This window comes from Paroedura picta, chromosome 13, assembly GCF_049243985.1.
Source record: "Paroedura picta isolate Pp20150507F chromosome 13, Ppicta_v3.0, whole genome shotgun sequence".
Classification (NCBI taxonomy): domain Eukaryota; kingdom Metazoa; phylum Chordata; class Lepidosauria; order Squamata; family Gekkonidae; genus Paroedura; species Paroedura picta.
In genome coordinates, this window is record NC_135381.1 from 25,400,668 (window position 1) to 25,420,859 (window position 20,192).

Genomic DNA, 20,192 nt, shown 5'->3' on the forward strand with positions numbered 1-20,192 from the left:
ACTCCATTTGTAAAATAATGTCCACTTCAAGCACACCAAACTGTTTTTTTTTTCCTTCATATAATAAACTGCCAGGGAAAAATTGCTCTCATTACATGTGTACATTTGTTTTGGTAGATGCAGCGTTCGTAAAAAATAGAATGCCTGCAGCGTTGACTGGAATGAATGTAAGGAACTTTACAGGCATCTGCTATTTTTGAATGAGAGCTGGATCACATACTCTTGGCAACTATTTGGGGGAAATCAAATCCTTGTTGCTAGAAAAATACAAAAGAGCAATCCCATTGTAACATCTTTATTTGCATTTGTGCATTTATTTTGAGAAGGTATTGTGAGCACATGTGCTCAAGGGACTTCCATCAGAATATCTGCAGAATTCCCGCCCCCTCCCCAAGGAGCAAGAATTTTGGGCTACAAGGTTTCCTTCCATTGCAAGTCTCCACATTCTTGGTTCTAAGTTTCCAGTTTTTCAGAGAACCTCTTTGGTTGTACTTAAGGTCAGCTTCAGCCATGGACACTAATATTTCTAATTATCTTCACATTATAGTAAAACTGTGGTCCTTCAGATGTCCATGGACTACAATCCCCATGGGAATTGTAGTCCATGGACATCTGGAGGGCCGCAGTTTGATTACCCCTGCATTATAGAAAGCATTGCCTGCTGATTTCCTTTCAGATTTTAATAAAGGTACAGGAGCAGGTCATGGCAGTCTCCCTCTGCCGCTGATCAGTTGGTACCTCTTTGCTTTTGCATTAAGAGAGCCAGTTTGGCAGTTTGGTTAGGAGTGCGGACTTCTAATCTGGCATGCCGGGTTCGATTCTGCGCTCCCCCACATGCAACCAGCTGGGTGACCTTGGGCTCGCCACGGCACTGATAAAACTGTTCTGACCGGGCAGTGATATCAACGCTCTCTCAGCCTCACCCACCTCACAGGGTGTCTGTTGTGGGGAGAGGAATGGGAAGGCGACTGTAAGCCGCTTTGAGCCTCCTTCGGGTAGGGAAAAGCGGCATATAAGAACCAACTCTTCTTCTTCTTCTTCTTCTTCTTAAGGCTAATGAGACTTGATTTGTACATTAGCATGCACTTAACAGTATTTAAGTTTTTACAATGGCTCAGGTTCCCCCCCCCCACCCCCGCCATGTGGATCTGAAGCATTTTACAGCATTTCTGAGAGTGTCTGTGGCAAAATACGAATTTGGACAGTAATACTCTACCCAATATCCCTTGCTGCCATAAGTGTGATATGCACTAAAAGTTTGAGGAGAACTGTCAAAGTGTTTTCCACTTCCCTGTTCCTCAGACAGAGCTGCCGCAGCCTGTCCCTTCAGAAATCCTTGCTAGGGAAGTGAGCATAGGATAAATCATTGCCCTTCCAGTGCCAGTTTTCTGGCCCTGGTCAGGAATGAGGAGGCAGCTGAAGGATTTGCCAGCTAAGGTGCCAGTAAGGAGAAGGTGGACTCCTTTATATGAGTGCTGTGGCAGGAAGAGGGGTTTTAAATGAGTTAAAACTCATTTAAGTTAGTGCTTTGTCCCTTTTCTTTGGCGACTGTGGGTACCTACAGGTTCTCTCTTGGTTCTGCCTGTGCTCCCTTTCACTGCAATAGTCTTGTCAGCTGCAGTGATCTCATGGTTACCTCCCAGGATGAGCATCAGACCTTCAAAAAGCCAGTGTGGAATTAGCCCTGCAATCTGAGCAACAGGGATGCCTATGACTGGCATGCATTATAGCTACGCTGCAAAGTCCCATTGTGTAGGAGCAGCAACCATGTGATTGTGGTAACAGACTGAATGAGCTCTGTTCCTCCACCCATAAATATTATTTTAGATCTATGACTGTCCTGCTTCTCTCCCTTTTAGGGACTCAAAGTGGTTTCAGCATCATTCCCCACAACAACAACCACCCTATAAAGATATGCTAGGCTGAGAGGGTGACCAGCCCAAGTCAGCCAATGAGCTTCTGGGGCAGAGAGGGTCTCCCTAACCAGAAACTCCCAACTATTTCAACATGTTTGCTGACTGGTGAGTGGCAGGGAAAGGCTGTAGGACTAAGGACCCGGAAGGAGCGGTTTTATATAGGGTAGTGAAATTAATTCCTCTGGAAGTTTTGCTTGGGTTTGGATTTTGCCAGCAGCAAGTCTGCATATTCCCCTCTGCCAAGTTTTTCTCCATAGCCCTTTATGGCTAGAAATGTGCTTCCGTTCAAAATTAAAGCTGGTTCTTAAGAGGCAGATGGTCCTGTGATATGGTTCCATGTTTGCATCGTCAGTCATCTCTGCCCATTCCACAATGTGAACTTTTCTTACTCTTCTGTTGCTCTTGGTGTCAATGGTAGCTGGCGGTAAGATAGTTCTGGGAAGATTATCATAAGTATTCTGGTTTCCTGAACCCCAAAGAGAGGTCACTTTGGGATAATAAACTGCATTAAAATATAAATGAAGTGAAATCATGTCATTTTTTTTTTCCTAGCAAGAATTATCCCGTAAAGAGCTCCAGGGAAGAAAAAAATGGGTATAAGTACAGTAAAAATGGATAATTCTCAGAGGTGACTGCCCAGAGCTTTGCTAATTGATGGGAGAATCCTATTTTGTGAGGCTGGGGGGGATACATCAGGCTTCTGAAAAGACCCATTGATCTTGGGGATTAGTGCAGTTGAAAGGGCTGTCCAATAGAACGAGCATTCTGTGTTTTATCCCACTGCACGACATGCTTGGGAGAGTAAATTTCAAAGCCAGTATTTTGTTTTAGTTAACATTTGTGATTCTGTTTGTTTCTTCTAATAGAAGAAAACTTGTAAGTACACTGTATTGGACCACTTGAGTGTTCTCAGGTACCTGTGAGACCAGAAAACAAACAGAGCAAACGGCTGCAAATGTTTGCCAGAGCAAACGTTAATGGCTGGGTGTTAAAATGCAGCTCCTTCTGCATGACACTGCAGTTCTACTAAATGCACAGGATAAAAGGGGGGAATTGCCAGGCGGTGGGGTAGGGCTTAAGTTGGCTTATGCTTTGAGCCATGAAGTGTCTGCCTTCTTGTTATTTTCCTGCATTTGTACCTTGCCTTTTCCCCTAGTCAGGGACCTAAAGCATTCTCTCCTCCATTTTATCCTCACAACACCCCTGTGGAGAACGTTAGGAATGTGACCAGCCCATAGTTACTCAGCGAGCTCCATGGCACTGTGGGGCATTTGAACCTAGGCCTTCCACATCTCAGCCTGATGCTCTAACCCAGGGGTAGTCAAACTGCGGCCCTCCAGATGTCCATGGACTACAATTCCCAGGAGCCATGGACATTGTAGTCCATGGACATCTGGAGGGCCGCAGTTTGATTACCCCTGCTCTAACCACTACACGATGGTAGTGTAACAAATGACACTCATCTGTTTCCCTATGTTACAGCACAGAAGTTCTGGTCTAATTAAAAAATGTTACAATCCGTTTCCCAGATCACACAGGAGAGGGTGGAGATCCTGCTGAGAGCCAGGGAGCTGGAAACCTGGCATACAAATATACAGATAATTAAAAAAAAACTCCTCTGCGGATGATTTGGCCCTAATATAGCAAAGAACAAGAGTAGTTTTTTTATACCCTACTTTACACGACTCAAGGGAGCCCCAAAGAGGCTTACAATCACTGTCCCTTCCTCTCCCCACAACAGACAACTCAGTAAGGTAGGTGGGCTGAAAGGGCTGGCAGAACAGCCCTAAGAGGAAAGGGAAGGCGACTGTAAGCCGCTTTGAGCCTCCTTCGGGTAGGGAAAAGCGGCATATAAGAACCAACTCTTCTTCTTCTTCTTCTAAGAGAACTGTAACTGGCCCAAGGTTACTCAGCTGGCTGCATGTTAGGGGAGTGGAGAATCAAACCTGTCTCACCAGATTAGAGACTACTGCTCTTAACCAGCTGGCTCTCCACCGTTGTGTGTGTTTTAAGCTCCATCAAATGACTTCTGGCTCATGGCAACCCAATGAATTAATAACCTCCAACATGTTCTATCTTTAACAGCCTCGCTCAGGTCTTGCAAAGTGAGGGCCATGGCTTCCTTGGCTGAGTCAATCCATCTCATATTGGGTCTTCTCTTTTCCTGCTGCTTTCAAATTTTTCTAGACTTACTATCTTTTCCAGAGATGGAAAAGATTGGCTTCTTTTGGCTTCTCGTGGACCGTTCATGCACTGGAAGTTTCATGCTGGGCTGCAGGCTGGATTTTTAGTCAAGCCGTGTTAGCGAGATGCGGAAGAAAGTGGAGCTTCCCGGGACCAGGGCGCAACCAGAAGCGGCTCCAGAGTAGCCGCGTGCATAATTGAATACTCTGGGTTTTGCCGCTGTTGTGTTCCGTCCCATGCGTAAGCGGTTTGCTTCGCATCTTCCTCCTCCGCGTTCTCGATGCTGCCGTTTCAGCAGCCGTGCATAATAGGTCTCAGTTCTGCCTCCAACAGGAGCTAAACAGCAGCTGCTGGGAAACCAGGCAGGGAGATCTATGCAGGTTGCTTGTTCCAGTCAATTTCCTTGTTGGGCTGTTGTAGCAAAACAAAATAGAAGTCTAGCAGCACTTTAAAATTGAATAGTATTAATTCCAGCTGGGCTTTGTCAGAGATCCACTAGCACTTTAAAGAGGGTTTTGTTTGCTTGACTCTGATGCCAGCAATTTGAGGTACTTTGTGTCTCCCAGCCCAGGGAACTTTCCTGTCATGCCAAAGCTGTTGGCAGATCTATCTCATGTGAATCCTTGAAACACCAGCCACAAGCCTCCCACATCTCCTGAATATTGAATTTGTATCGTCTGTATTTTCGACCAGTTGGAAAATGTCACTATGTTTACAGTGCAGCTGAGGCCAATCAGATGCAAGCAAACTATTGCTTCGAGTTATCATTCGTCTTCCTTGCCCGTGTGTAGATTTCTGGCATTTTTGCTTGTTTTGGCTGAGCCTCGACCAGGGGCTCATTTAACTGCAGGGCAATGCTGCCTTCAGCTATGCAGCTTTGAATTCGGCCTGTTCTGCAAAGGGGCAAGAAGGGGAAGTGGACTTTAAATAGGACAAAGCCAGCAGCTGAGGAATTGAGGTCAGCACATCCTGGAACTTCAGAAAGAGAGAAGAACAGCAGTAGAAGGAAAGAGCATGCCCCACTTGGCTCCCCAAATGTTGCTTTGCAAATGCCCCTCAGGCAGTCCTGGTTTATCCATGCAGCACTTTTAGTATGTTTTACGGGCCCCACTGATCAAGGGGCCCCTCCCCTGCTTTGCCGGCAAGGCCCTTGAATTGAGTGCAGGTGTGGCGGGCGAGTCAGCGGGCCAGATCGAGGGCAGTTTTTTGATTCCATGCCCTTAAACACTTTGAAGGGATTTGTTCATTGCACTGTTGTGGATGGGCTTCGCAGGCTTCCTTTTGCAAGAAGTCCACCCCCACCCCTATCCTTAGGTGCTCCCCTTTTGCCTCAGGCCCACAGAAAAGCCTGGTTTCAGCTAAGATCCCAGAAGAATGCCAGAGGGGGGGCACTTTTGTAAGGGGGGCAATAAATCTATGTATTCACGGAAGCTGCAGAGCACAGCTTCTTTATTACAACCCATAGGAACTGAAAGCTGAGGGAAAAGAATGAGTTTGGATGCAAAACCCTGAAGATCCATGAGTATTGGTGCTTGGGAACCATGTTTTTGCTCTGCAGCATGGCCATGAAGGCATGGAACTGTGATTTTTTGTGGTGTATCCATAGGCAATCTTAAGATGAGGTTGAGCTGCTAGATGCAAAATCCCTGAGGATCTGTGAGGATCTGTGTTTTGGAGCTGTTTTTGTTCCAGGGCAACGAACGTAACGAAGGCGTGAATCTGATTTTTGTGGTGCGTGCTGTGGCTATCAATAGAATAAGTGATGTCATGGTGTGTGTGGGATGATCTAGTGCAGGGGTAGTCAACCTGTGGTCCTCCAGATGTTCATGGAGTACAATTCCCATGAGCCCCTGCCAGCAAATGATCTTTGCAAATGCTGGCAGGGGCTCATGGGAATTGTAGTCTATGGACATCTGGAGGACCACAGGTTGGCTACCCCTGATCTAGTGCAAAAATCATGAGGGCCCATGAAGATCCCTATTTTTCAACCACATTTTTGCCCCATTATGGGGCCATGACACCGTGGATGCATATTTTTTGGGTTGCTACCTATGAAACTGAAAGGTGATTCAGTTTCAAAGTAAAAAATCTTATGAATTAATGCGGATCTGATCCTTGGATCCGCGTTTTGTGGCTCCTGTAGTGGCTGCAAATTTTGTATTCTTTTGTATTCTTTTTTTTGGGGTGGTCCAGTATAGAGTCCTGTCTTCCACATGCAATTCGATACTACAAAGAATTGGTTCTTATATGCCGTTTCTCTTTACCGGAAGGAGTCTCAAAGCGACTTACATTCGCCTCCTCTTTCCTCTCCCCACAACAGACACCCTGCGAGGTGGGTGAGGCTGAGAGAGCCCCGATATGACTGCTTGGTCAGAACAGCTCAATCTGTACTGTCCCGAGCCCAAGGTCACCCAGATGGCTGCATGTGGGGCAGTGCGGAATCAAACCCGGCTCCCCAGATTAGACGTCTGCGTTCCTAACCAGTATACCAAGCTGGCTACATTTGTTAAGAGTTCAGTTTCTAAAAGTGGATGATCCTTGTAGATCGGGCTTTTCCTTTCTTCCCTGTTACTGCATTTAAGGACAGCATCTCGCAATGGTTGTAACCTGTGTGTGATCCGTCATTTTCACGCATACTGGGCAACTCAGCCTCCCTGCAAACTGCTTTCCCAAAATTCCTCGCCGGCCCTATTAATTTCTTCTCCTCCGCCACTGACGTCAGCAAAAAATCCCAGAAAAGACAGACTACGACTCCCAAGTAACATCGCGGTGCTGTGAGCCATAAATTCCGTCCTGAGGCTACGTGGACTACATCCCCCAGCATGCACTGCTTCCCGATACTTCTGACCGCTGCTCTCTTCCCATCCGCTTTCTCCATAAGAAAAAAAAAAAAACAAGCCTCTGCGGCTGAACGGCGAAAGCGGCGGCTGTTTCCTGTCAGCTGCCGTCACGTGACAAGAAGGCTGAGGTAAGGGGCGGGGGAGGGAGCAAAAAGGTTCGGAGGCCGGGAGGGGAGGAGGGCGAAGAAGAAAAAGAAAGCAGCGGCAAGGCGGCAGCGACCACGACCAGCGGCGGGTGAGTGCGGGGTGGTCGGCTGGCCGCTCCAGGGCCCGTGTCCTGAGAGGGGAGGTTGGGCTGGGGCAAAGATAGGTGGTCGACTTGAATTGGGTTGCTTTAAAGAGGGGAGGAGGATCGACGTAACTCCTTTCCCCCCGCTAGTTTATTTTTTTAATTTCCCTGCATGTAGAAAGCTAGTTGATCAGGGTTACAGGTGGCTCTCGACCATGTTCCTTTACCTTTGGCCCCTCCCCAGAGAGGTATGCATCTGTGCTGTCAGTAGGGTTGTTAATCCTAAATACAGAAATCCCGTTTACTTAAACTTTGTATAAATGCTTTAAAGCAGGGGTAGTCAAACGGCAGCCCTCCAGATGTCCATGGACTACAATTCCCATGAGCCCCTGACAGCCAACGCTGGCAGGGGCTCATGGGAATTGTAGTCCATGGACATCTGGAAGGCCGCAGTTTGACTACCCCTGCTTTAAATGGTATTTATCCTCCCCATTCCTCAGCTGGAGAAAGCGTAGTTCATTTTCAGATTTCAGGTACATGTACTGAGGAAGCCGAGGATCGTGTGTCAGTGAGCTCCTGAGGAGTTGGGTTTGGGGTATACTAAAATGAGTGGTAAGAATGCTCGCTGGAAGCAAGGACAGATGCTTGAAGGCTTATTGGAAAATATGAAAGCCAAGAATGCCAATTGACTTGCATGGGCTCCATTGGAGTACATTTTGCAACAAAAATGAAACAGGGGTGAGACTTCAAGTGGACCTGGAATGACAGTTCCCAAAGTGGAAGAATGGGACCAGGTAGTGTACTCTTGCTGAAAGGATGGCCCCCAGAGTGGAATGATGGTCCCTGGGATTGGAATGATTTCTCTCAGAATGGAATGAACCACCTCAGCAAACAGAAGTCATATGTTGTTCCAGTTTCAGATTGCTCCTTCTGCGCCTAGGGACTGTCATTCTAGTCGGAAGGCTTTTATTGTAGTCCTGGGACCGTTTATCTGGGCCCAGGCTTGTCATTCTAGTTGCAGAGCACTGATCAGCCATGGGGACCATCATTCCACTCTATGATCTGTCATTCCTATTCCAGAGCACTGAGTCTAGTTAGAGGGGCTGTTATTCCACTATGAGGTTTTCATTCTATCCTCAGTGCAGTTTATTTTGTTCCATGGATCAGTTTTCCCACCCTACGGCTTGTTAGACCAGTTACCGAACATTTTTTTTCCTTCCAGGAACTGGCATTGCATTATCAACAACAACAAGCCTTTAATAGCATATAAAAGTACAATATAAGAAGGGAAAGTGCAAAAGGATCCACTGCTAGTGAGAACATAGGCAAAGATCATGCTTTAGGGTAGGACAATGCATTCACGATTTCTCATGGCAAGATATAAAAACTTTGCAACTGGTTCAATTATATCAGGGTTCTGGGATGTCAAAAGAAACTGAGTCTTACGTTCATCCGAATACAGTTCTCTTTTACACAGCAGTGAGTTAAGAAATTTAGCTCGGATCGAGGAATAAAATGGACAATGGAAGAAGAAGTCATTGCATTATAGGGGATGACACTGCAGTCTTAGAAACCAACAACCATCATACCACTCTGTGGGTGGTCCTTCCTGTCCTAAAACAATGTTATTGCACTCCTGGGAACCATCATTTGATTCAGGGGACTTTTGTTCTAGGCTCTGAGCAGCCTAGAGACCATCATTCCACTGTGCAGGCAGTCACTCTAGGCCTTGAAAATCCATACAACATCTTTGTTGCAACTTTTGTGTGTGGTTTAGTGGAACCCATGCAAAGCAATTGACATTCATGGCTTCCAGTATATCCAGTGGGCTCTCAGACATCTCCCAGTGTTTCCAGTGGGCATTCTTGTCATTTGTTTTATTACATTCCTGTGCCCATACCCAACTCTGTCATGCATATCTGCACATATTCCATTGGCTAAGAATAGCAACCCTAGACACCCCCCCCTTGTTCAGTTCTGTGTCATGCCAATTTTGCCCACAGAACATGTCAGCATCTTCTAGTACCTAAAATGTAGCTTTCCCTGAATGCCTGTGCCACCTATCTAATATGGACACAACATGATTCCCCCATATACGTTTTTTGAACCTTAAGATGTTCTTTTCACCCATCCCAAGCCTCTGTGTGTGTGTATGCAGGGTTTTGTGTGTAGGGCCTTAGTATGAGGTGGGGAATGGGTGTACTTTACTGGGGCCCAGTCCAAGCTATAAGTATATTTGTTACCTTGATAGTAGTTTATTTCTATCATTTTAGAAATACCTAGATTTCTTAGGGGTAGTCAACCTGTGGTCCTCCAGATGTCCATGGACTACAATTCCCATGAGCCCCTGCTTGCAAATGCTGCCAGCAAACCATTTACCCATTCCTTATGGAAACTGTGGACCCGCTTACTTTCTCTCCAGGATTCAGTTGTATAGCAACTGTCTTAATGTCGCTCTCAAAGGCAGATCATTGGCTTGTTCTTGCAGCTAAAATGTTTGTAGAAATGAAGGCTTTGTTATTATTAGTGGAAGAACAGCAGGTATTGACAGTGATTCCTAAATGGTGGCTTGGAAGTCAGCTGTAGTTGAAGAGGAATTGCACCTGTGTCGCTGTTGCCTTGAGAAGAACAGTGTAGCTTGGTGGACTGGAGGCTTTTCAACTGAATCTGGGCTATGGACAGAACCAAAGCAGTTCAGAGGGTTCCAGTGGAAACAAACAAGCACAGAACCCCATTTTTGAGCTAGATTTTCCAGTCCAGGATGAAGAACTCCCCAGGACTGCTGTGACATTGCCATCTGGTCTGAGCCAGCTAGTCTGAGCAGGCATTTTCTTAGAAATGTTAAGAGACGTAGTGACTCTTCTGAAGAATAGATTCAAGTGGGTGGCCGTGTTGGTCTGAAGCAGCACAACAACACAAAATCAGAGCCCAGTGGAACATTTACGACCAACAAAGATTTATTCAAGGTGTGACCTTTCAAGTGCAAGCACTCTTGCTCAGACTGTCATGATGGTAGTTCATAGTCTGAGGAAGAGTGCTTACACCCAAAAACTCAAGCCTTTAATAAATCTTTGTGGGTCTTAAGGGTGCGACTGGACTCTGATTTCGTTTTGTTTTTCTGAAGAATGTTAACACCCATCCTCCGTCTGAAAAAGGCTAGTTGTAGGAATCTGGAGAGGGCTTCCTTTTTTTCTTTTCTTGCTGTCAGTTTAGTTTCAGCTTCAGTGTACAGCGAGAATCCAAGAAATGTGAACTGAGATAATGCAAGCCCTACAGTAACTGGAGCATTAAAATGCACGGCCTTGGTGTGCTTGTACTGATTCTGACAAAGGCAGCTGCTGATAGGATCTGAAGCTGAAAGAGGAAGCATTTGTTTACCTACCTCAGGCTATTTGACATCTCTGCATCCTATGATTTCTGAGCAAAAAGGTTTGTAGGAATTACACAGAGACTTAAGAGAGCTGCAGCCATTCCCAGCAGAGTGAATGTGCAGTTAGATGTTGTACCTCAGGTCATTCAGCTCCTGGCTCAAGGTCCCAAAGTGAATTGTTTTTTTGGAGGCATTAGTGCACTGTCATGCTAAAATGATGCAGACGAATTGGTGAAGTAAATAGAGCAGTCTTCACATACTTCTTTTGCCTTTAGGAGCAGAAAAGCTTTTTGAAAGGTGCTTTATTCAGGGGTAGTCAACCTGTGGTCCTCCAGATGTCCATGGACTACAATTCCCATGAGCCCCTGCCAGCATTCAATCTAATAGATAAATAAATAATAAAGTTTGGCTTGTTCAGGATCAACTTCTTGTTCTGTTTGTGATCGCAGGATATTGTCTTGGAGTCCCTCTGTGTTGCAGAGCACACAGGTTCCCCATATCCTGTCCCTCCTTTCTAGGAGCTCCTCTTTCTCACTGGTTGGTCTTTGTAGTCAGCACTTTCATTTCCTGATTTTGTAATCCACTCTTTAGTTTGCTGTTGACCTCTATCAGTGACTTTGATTCCCTGGAAACGCAGAGGTTGCTTCACTGGAAATAGCTGGGGTTTGCACGTGAGTGAACCCCAGTATATTGAGAGCAGTTAGCCTAAGTTATACTCTAAGACAGATAGTCATGCTTTGCTCAATGCTTTGCCATAATTGAAGAAGTAATCACTGAGGAAGGTTTCCTGTTGAAAACAAATGTTTTACCTGGGACCCCATTTTGATTACTTCTGATTACCCTTGAACACTTGTCAGATGACAGGTTTCCTTTTTTGATTAACTGGAAATAGCAGCAGTGACCAGCAAGCATCTTAAAAAGATGCCGCTGTTTATTGATTACATTTATATCCTGCCTTTCCTTCATCATGAAACTCATCGTGTGGTAGAGTCTGGCCTCCCCTCTAAGCCAGGGGTAGTCCTGTGGTCCTCCAGATGTTCGTGGACTACAATTCCAATGAGTCCCTGCCAGCAAACATTGGCAGGCCCTCATGGGAATTGTAGTCCATGGACATCTGGAGGACCACAGGTTGACTACCCCTGCTCTAAGCAATGACCAGCTTCAAACCTTCCTAGCTTTTACCAGGCTGCCATTACCATGTGTTCTCCAGCCATTCCACTGGCACTACTGATCTTCTTATAATATATTGCCATGGAAAGGATGGATGTGTGTATATGCTCTATCTAAGGTGACGTCTCAGGTTACATTGGTTGGATACCAATAGGCCTCATACCTAATATGCCTTGATCTCTTGGAAAATTCTTCAGACAGGCTATAATGGAAAGGATTTTGTGAAATTGGGGTACTGATAACTATTCGTCTAGATCAGTAAAAATCAATAGGTCTTGATGTCTCTGTGGAGCTTCCTGTGAGCATCATGTTTTATTTATCAGGGCAAAAACATTAGTGAATAGGTTTTGGGGGTATTTTGTTATTTTAACATTTTAACATCCATGGGAAAGAGAAAACTCAATAATTCAAATATTTATCTCTCCCTTTGCCAGAATAACCTCTGTTCAGAGAAGCTTGCCACAACTAGAAACATTTAGATTAAAATTACAGCTAGATGAACAAACTACCATCAGCAAGCTCTTTGCCAGCACATAAGGGTGATAGGTTATGGCGGAGCCTAGCAAGAATAAACCAGCAGCTGAAAAAGTAATCACACATGATTTATTTTTTCATGACTAGTTTGTGTAATAAAATGCATTTTGTGAGATGGTGGGCTGGAGCCCCAAATATTATTAATAGGGACTTGCAGCTGGATGCTACCAGTTCAGACAATAGATATCTGTAGGTTAAATATGAAATCGCTGTGACTACTGTTCAATAATTAGAGAGCTTCAGCTATTTTGAGACACTTATAAAGTACCATTTTGGATTCTGCCGCAGTATCATATCTGGCAGCTTTCCAGGATCAACTCTCACAATCTGTGCTACAGCATCTTATTTGGTAACTAGGGATAAAGACCCTATGTTCATGAGTAGATCGGCAGTTGCTTCAGTGATCACTTTCCCTCCCAATGGGGCTCTTGTCTACTTGCTGCATTATTATGGGTTTATCCAGGGGAACTTTCCCCACTCCCAGGGCTTTATTACCAAAGTGGAACAGCCCAAGTCAACACACACCTGCATTTCCATTTGCGACCCATCCTCCTTGTTTAGAAACTTCACGGGGAGGAGGATGGGTGGGAGGATGCGGCATGGAGGGGCCAGGGTGCCTCTCAGGACCATGTGGGGAATGGCCCATGGCTTTGTGGTAAATGAGGATGAAGTCTGTCCCAAGATTATTTTGGGGTGCATCCTTGCCTCAGTTTCCTCATGGTTATTCTAGGGCAGGGGTGGCCAAACAGTGGCTCTCCAGATGTCCATGTACTACAGTTCCCTCATGGGCCCCTGCCAGCCCCTGACAACAGTTAAGGAATGGTGGCTTCTAAACTGGAGAGCTCTCTCAGCCCCACCTCCCTCACATTGTGTCTGTTATGGGGAGAGGAAGACCTTTCTCCCCTCTCCATCCACTCCCCCTAGAAACCAACCCGCCTCCCACTTGCATTCCCCCAAAAAACATTCCCCAACCAAGCTCACCTGCAACACAGCTAATGCAGCCAGGCTGCTTCCTTCCATTTCCTAAATTATTATTTTATTATTCTTCAGAATCAAGTCTAAAATGGCAGAGCCCCTGGTTCCCCTCTCTACTTTCTGGGAAATGAAGCTGTTGGCAAGACAAGTTAAGAATTTAACAGAGTTTGTATTTTTAGCAGAGTTGGTCCTCCAACAGATATCTGGGTAATTGAAGTCACCCATAACCACTGTTTCCCCCTTTTTTGAAAATTGTGTAATTTGGTCTTGCAGTATCTCATTCAAGTCCTCTGACTGGCTTGGTGGTCTATAGCAGACCCCCACAAGAATACTACTCTAATTTCCTACTCCTTTTATATTTACTCAAATACACTCAACTGAACTTTCATGGGTACCTGTATTTCTTCACAAGTATAAAGATTCTTAACATAAATTGCTATACCTCCCCCTTTCTTTTCTTGTCTATCACTTTTGAATAGATTATACGCCTTGATTCTAGTATTCCAGTTGTGAGTATTATCCCACCAAGTTTCTGTGATTCCTATTAGGTCATAGCCTCTATTAGGACTACTAGTTCCTCCTGCTTGTTTCCCATACTGTGTGCATTAGTGTAGAGACATCGTAATCCATCCTTGGTGTGCCTCATGGTTTTGGTTTTTGTACTTCCTTGTAAGCTAGTAGTTCCCTGCTTATGTAACATTCTCTGTAGATTTGCAATCTTCTCATCTTCAGTTCTTGCCATCACACCAGATTCTGAATTTACATCTCGCTCCCTCTTTGTGTTTAGTTTAAAGCCCTCTTCACCAGGTGTGCAAGGGTTCTCCCAAAAATAATTTTTCCATCCCTTGTGAGGTGCGCGCCATCTCCTGATAATAACCTCTCATATTGACATCGTTACCATGATCCAGAAATCCAAACTGTTCCCGTTGACACCATTGACGTAGCCAGTCATTTACTTGCATATTTTTTCTCTCTCTTCCTATTCCTCGGCCACTCACAGGAAGGACTGATGAAAACACAACCTGTGCTCCCAGGTCTTTTACCTTTCCCCCAAGATCCACAAAGTCTTTCTTAAATTGTTCCATGTTCTGCTGGACAGTATTATTTGTTCCTACATGGATGAGAAGGAAGGGCTAATGATCTGTGAGCCTGATAAGCCTGTCCAGCCCTTCTGTGCACGCATCTTCGTTGATGTGTGCACCAGGTAGGCAGCAGACCCCTCGAGACAACAAGTCTGGTCTAGACACTTCGGCCTCTATGCCTCTTAGCAGAGAATCCCCAGGGAATTACTAGTACCTGTTTCTTTGTACCCTTGGGAGCAGACCTAAAACTCTCACCTGTGGGGGCCTGTGAAGTGTTTCCTGAGCTTCGTGGGGTTGGCAGGGGAGAAGACCTAGAACTCTCACCTGTTGTGGCCTGTGACTCTTTTCCTGGTCTCTGTTGGGGCTGGCTCTTCATGAGGAATTGAACATGCTCCTTTGCTCCTGAATCAACCTCTTCAGGCAGATTACCTTTGATATTCTAATTTATTTTCCATATATAAATGTAGGATAAAAACTTGTGAAATCTTTAGAAGCTTTCCAGTTCTGTGACTATAATGAGTAAACTCCCTAGAAATGCTAGAGTGGAGGGTAGGGTAGTTAACCTAGCTCTGACACTGATGTTGCGCAATGCCAGGTCAATCAACAACAAAACCTGAACTCTGTGAAGTTATTTTGCTGAACATGAGGTTGACCTGGCATGTCAGGGAGGGCAAAACTATCGCCCTGAAAGAACTTGCCCCTCCCAGGTTTCTGGTCTTTCATCAGTCCCAGATCTTGGTTGGGGGGAGGGGTGGCAATCTTGGTCTGGGTGGGTTTCACTTTCAGGGCTCTTCTGGTGCCGTTGATTTTGGGGATTGGGTGTGTTGGTCCTAGTTGGGATGCATTCGAGGGCTTGGCCATCTGATTGGTGTACCACCAGCTGCCCTGCTGAGCTTACTGGAGGCAGTGACTGCCTGGGTATTGCATTCCCCCAGGCTTTTGATCCCCCAGGCATTGACTCCAACGTTCATGCTGATTCATCATCCCTAGGACTTGGCTTCGACCTGAAGTTGGCCATGGCAGCATTAGGGTTCTCTCAATTATCTATCTGTCCCTGGAGCACCTTGCCACAGGATATCTTGGGAGAGCCCACATTCAGCCTGTGCTCAGGCAGCTGCACTGGTTGCCGGTTGAATCTGGTTCAAGATATTGGTTTTGACCTTTAAGACCATATGCAGTCTGGGTCCAGCTTTTATGAGGGACTGCCTGTCTGCCTATGCTCCCCAGAGAGCTCTTCTCTCTACTAACACCAATGGACTGGTTGCCCCCATCCCAAGAGAAGTCTGCATGGCCTCGACTAGTGCCTTTTTGGCCTTTTTGGTCTTCATCCCTGCCTGGTAGAATGGGCTCCCGGAAGACCTGAGGGCCCTGATGAAACTAACTCAGTTCCGCAGGGCCTGCAAGATGGAACTCTTCCATCAGGTGTTTGGTTGGGGTCAGGATAGCGATACATTCTATCCTGGGGGCCCTGAAACCTCAAAATCTGGATGCTTCATGCTGCTGGAAGATCACTGTTGTCTTAATTGCTCATATGGTTGTATTATACTCTGTATTATGTTGCTGTTGGGTTATTCTCTGTTCCTGATTTCTTAGCAGATCCCTCCCCTGCTCCAGTATGGCCTCATCCTCTACACCTAGGTGTAATTCAAGCTCTTTGGAGAACTCCTCAATTAAAAAGGTTAGTATGTCTTATACTAAAAATAAGTAGTCATAGTTTTGTACTGGAGAATCTGAGTTAGTAATGTCTTTAATTTTGCCATTCATTCTTTTAAGCTGAGTCCCAGATGTAGAATGAAGCTATGCTACAAGCCCATGTAACTTCTTGACTCCTGGTTCTAATAGGAGTTTGATGGTTACATATTTGTGATTTTGCCAAACTGTACATTGTAGTAGGAGTTCATGTTTTGCTATCATTATTTCTCCTTTAGCCGATGAAAGATGGAACTAACTGGGAACACACTGAAGAAATACCTCGAATACCAGGGGAAATGAGAGTTACAGGTAAAAAGATGACTAAAGAACCTAACCAGAACTTCCAGGAGCCAGCTCAAATGTCCAAGGTGAAAGTTTACACCTTGGATGGCAGAAGGGGATGTTACACATGAGTGCTCCCACATCTTAAAAGCAGAAGGAATTCTAGTATAAAGAATGTTAAGAGCTTTCCACTGACAAAGAAGCTGGTATGATCTTATGCAACCGCTTTCAACATGAGCAAAAGAGCCATAAAAATTATTTCCACTTTTGAGGGAGTGTGATGTATTTCAGGTAGGAGATGGGTATGAGCAGTATTTTGTAGTACTTCTGCTGTGATGATGGTATCAGATCTATGGAAGACACAAGTAAGGGCTAAATAGAATTACTTGACAAAACCTATTCTGTATATGGGGCAGGAGGGGGCTTGGGCTAGGACTTTTAACTGTAGGATGTTTTAAAATCTGATTAAATATTATGAACAGTGGACACTATATGAAGAAAATTTTACAAAACAAAGAAAATGAAGCAGTAGATAATTCTAACTAATTTCTCTTAGCGTGGGAGGAAGGTTCACTTGTTTAGTTGGGTAAGCTGGGAGGGAAGTCAAATTTTAGGTTGCGATTGTGATGTTTGTGTTATTTCTGTATGTGTTTTATGATGCTTTTTTGTTCAGTGGTGATGTTGTTATTTGTAGATGTAGATATAAGCATAATAAAATGTGATCTGATTGAATGTTTTAATTATGTTGCAAACCACCCTGAGTCCGCTTGCAGGGAGGGGCGGTCTATAAATATAATAATTGTCTAGAGTAGGCAATTGGACAGGCTATTATAGATTGGAAATTTCAGCTGTCTTTGACTAAGTTGGACTTCCTTCTGTTAATGAGAACCAACTTGACATAATGGCTTTATTGTCAGAAAGATTCTGGAAGACCCCACTTTGCAGTGGAAGCTTGCAGAGTGACCTTGGGCTAGTTGCCCTCTCAGCCTAATTCACCTCTTAGGGTTCTTTGTAGAATGAACTAGAAGAAGGGAAAATGTTGTAAGCCACTTTCTATTGGGGAGAAGGCAGGGTATAAATAGCTAAATACAATAACTGGAAAAGCAGTGGGATGACTAGTTCCAATTTAAAGACTGGAATATTTCATGAATGGGTTTTCAGTTTGATGTGGAATGTACCCCCCCCCCCATGTTTACAAATGATCCTGCCTTGTTCATGAATAAAATTAAATGTAAAAATCAGGTATGTGGCACATAAACCAAAGTGAATTTGATCAAAACTAAAGGAACAAATTTTGAGTCCAATTACACCAGCAGTTCTCAACCCGGAGGTTGCGACCCCCCCCCCCGAGGAGTCATTTGGCCTTTCCTGGAGGGTTGTGGCAGCATGGCGCTGGCCTCCTCCACGCCGCCTCAGAGCTCACCGAGGAGTGCGGGGGAGGCCAGTGCCATGCTGCCGCCACTCTGGCCACCCGCACTCCACGACCCCTACTGCCGCGAGAGCGCGCACGTACACATGTGAGCACACATGCCGCTGCCGCCCCTATCGGAGGGGTCACGGAACAGTGGTGGTTGAGAACCGCTGAATTACACCTTTAAGACCGACAAAGATTTATTCAAGGTGTGAGCTTTTGTGTGCATATGCACTTCCACAGCCAAAGTGTGCCTGCACATGAAAGCTCACACCTTGAATAAAACTTTGTTGGTCTTAATGGTTCCATTGAACTCAGATTTTGTTCTGTAGACCAACACAGCCACTCACCCGAATCAAACCAAACGAAGTTTCTGTTCAGTGCCGATATAATCAGTGGAATACTATGTCAGGGTATGTGCATGGATCCCTTGATTTTTAACTATATGCTTGAATTGCTTCTGTTGAAAAGTATGCTTATATTTTAATTACATGTTTATATGAATTCCACCCAACTTTAGTGGGAGGGTTAAGAATTCTCTTAAGAGATCTGTAGCATCCCTTACAGACCAACACGGAGTTCCCAAATAAGAGGAAATGATTGCTAGGCTGGTTTTTAACCCTGTAATTATATGCATGGGCTTACATTGGGTGCTAAGGAAGCTCTGTCAGCCAGATGACTTTTTCAATCTTGTAATTTTATCACCTGACACTGCTTTAAAGCTTATGAGCATTCTTTGGTGAAATGAATGTAAGAGAGGTTCCTATCATTCTTATATGGGAGTGCAAGCAAGGAAATTTTAAAAGGCAAATGAAAATAGGCTGGTGGCCCAAGAACTGCTTTAGAGGCACCAAGGAACTTGGAATATTCCTGTGATTTTTGAAAAATTAATTTGCAGGTTCCACTTTTGACAGTCCATTGAATTTTAAGGTAGTTTGCCATGTTGTACCAAGGGTAGGAAGGAGCCTCTTGTGGCACAGAGTGGAAAGCAGCAGAAATGCTGTCTGAAGCGATGTCCATGAGGTTGGGAGTTTGATCCCAGCAGCTGGCTCAAGGTTGACTCAGCCTTCCATCCTTCCGAGGTTGGTAAAATGAGGACCCAGCTTGCTGGGGGGTAAACGGTAATGACTGGGGAAGGCACTGGCAAACCACCCCGTATTGAGTCTGCCATAAAAACGCTGGAGGGCGTCACTCCAAGGGTCAGACATGACCCAGTGCTTGCACAGGGGATACCTTTACCTTTTTACCAAGGGTAGGGGCTGCTATGCAGGAAACACCTATACAAAGCTCTGTGTTGGGCACATGAAACTGTTTGTGTGGGTCTCTGCTTTATGCCTTCAGTTCTGTACTTAAATTGACAGGGCATTAATGCCTTCCGGCATTATAAGTGATTCTCTTGTTCTGTTGTTTATTTCTATTGAAGGCAGTTGCTTGCCACTTATTTCTTAAGATGGAAAAGCTCTACTGAATGTACTTGGTCATCTTAAATGTACAACTGTGGTTTCTTCCACAGACAAGGAAGTCATTTATATGTGTCCATTTAACGGCCCTATTAAAGGAAGAGTGTACATAACAAATTATAGGCTGTACTTGAGAAGCGTGGAATCGGTAAGTACTCTCTAGTAGCATGCTGTACCTGTGATGGAAATAATTGGGTGGCGTATACTAAAACTATGAGCATATACTTGTAATAAAAACCCAGCTGCCAGCCAGTGACCAACCTGTAACTCTGTTCTTAACCACATCCTAAAACCAGTATCGGTTAAAACCACCATCATCAAAACTTCCTATCAGTCCAGTTGTTACAAATCAATAATATCGCCTTGTAAAAAGTATAATTTGCATCATGTGATGGGAATGGCAGTAAGGACGAGGCAAGGTAGTGGGATTTCTAAGTGTTTTTCCACTTACCGGGTATCTCATGTCCTTTGGGCAGAAATTCTAAACTCTACCTCTTGTAAGTGGTTTCCTTTAAAATTCCGTGGAGTATTGATTCAGTTGACCTTCGCCTTTGGTGAATGCCAAGGGCAACACAGAAAACAATTTGAATGAAAAATAAACATTTCGCTTGAATTGTGTTGGGGATATTATTTTATTTACTTTATATTTATAGGCCGCCTTTCTTGCCAAGACTGAAGGCAGGTTACAGAAGTAATGCACCCGTACAGTAAAAGACATCTAATACACAATGCAGTAGTACAGAATTAAGACAATGTGAACAGCAAGCCACGTAAGGCAAGGTATACTATAAAAATGGTAGTAAATGAAATTGCAAAGGTTGAAAACAATGTAGTAGAAACAGAATAATAACTAGAATGATCAACGCAGTAGACTACAATCCTATTCGGAATCGGAAGACCTTTACTGGCATATATTCCATTATAAAAGCACCCCCCTGGGCTGCTTCTTTCTGCTGCAGAAGCTACATTTTAAAGTAGAGATCCCCAAACCTTTGGAGCCTGTGTGCATATTCGTAATCCTGACATAGTATGGTGGGTACAGAACCA

The 20,192-nt window shown here is 44.7% G+C and overlaps 1 protein-coding gene across 8 annotated transcripts in view; it reads left to right on the top strand.

The window, feature by feature from the left end:
• The first annotated feature begins 6,954 nt into the window (after positions 1-6,954).
• MTM1 (myotubularin 1) overlaps positions 6,955-20,192 on the top strand; it is a 39,631-nt gene continuing 26,393 nt past the window's right edge. For 2 of the 8 annotated variants that reach the window (XM_077307721.1, XM_077307723.1), the window contains exons 1-4: positions 7,038-7,068; positions 15,894-15,978; positions 16,229-16,301; positions 19,199-19,293. In XM_077307721.1, the coding sequence (XP_077163836.1) occupies positions 15,916-15,978; positions 16,229-16,301; positions 19,199-19,293 (231 nt within the window). In that variant the 5' untranslated portion in view covers positions 7,038-7,068; positions 15,894-15,915. Of the gene's footprint in view, positions 7,176-15,893; positions 15,979-16,228; positions 16,302-19,198; positions 19,294-19,798; positions 19,926-20,192 lie in introns of those variants that run through there. The other 6 variants (XM_077307722.1, XM_077307724.1, XM_077307725.1 and 3 more) reach the window with 6 other exon arrangements.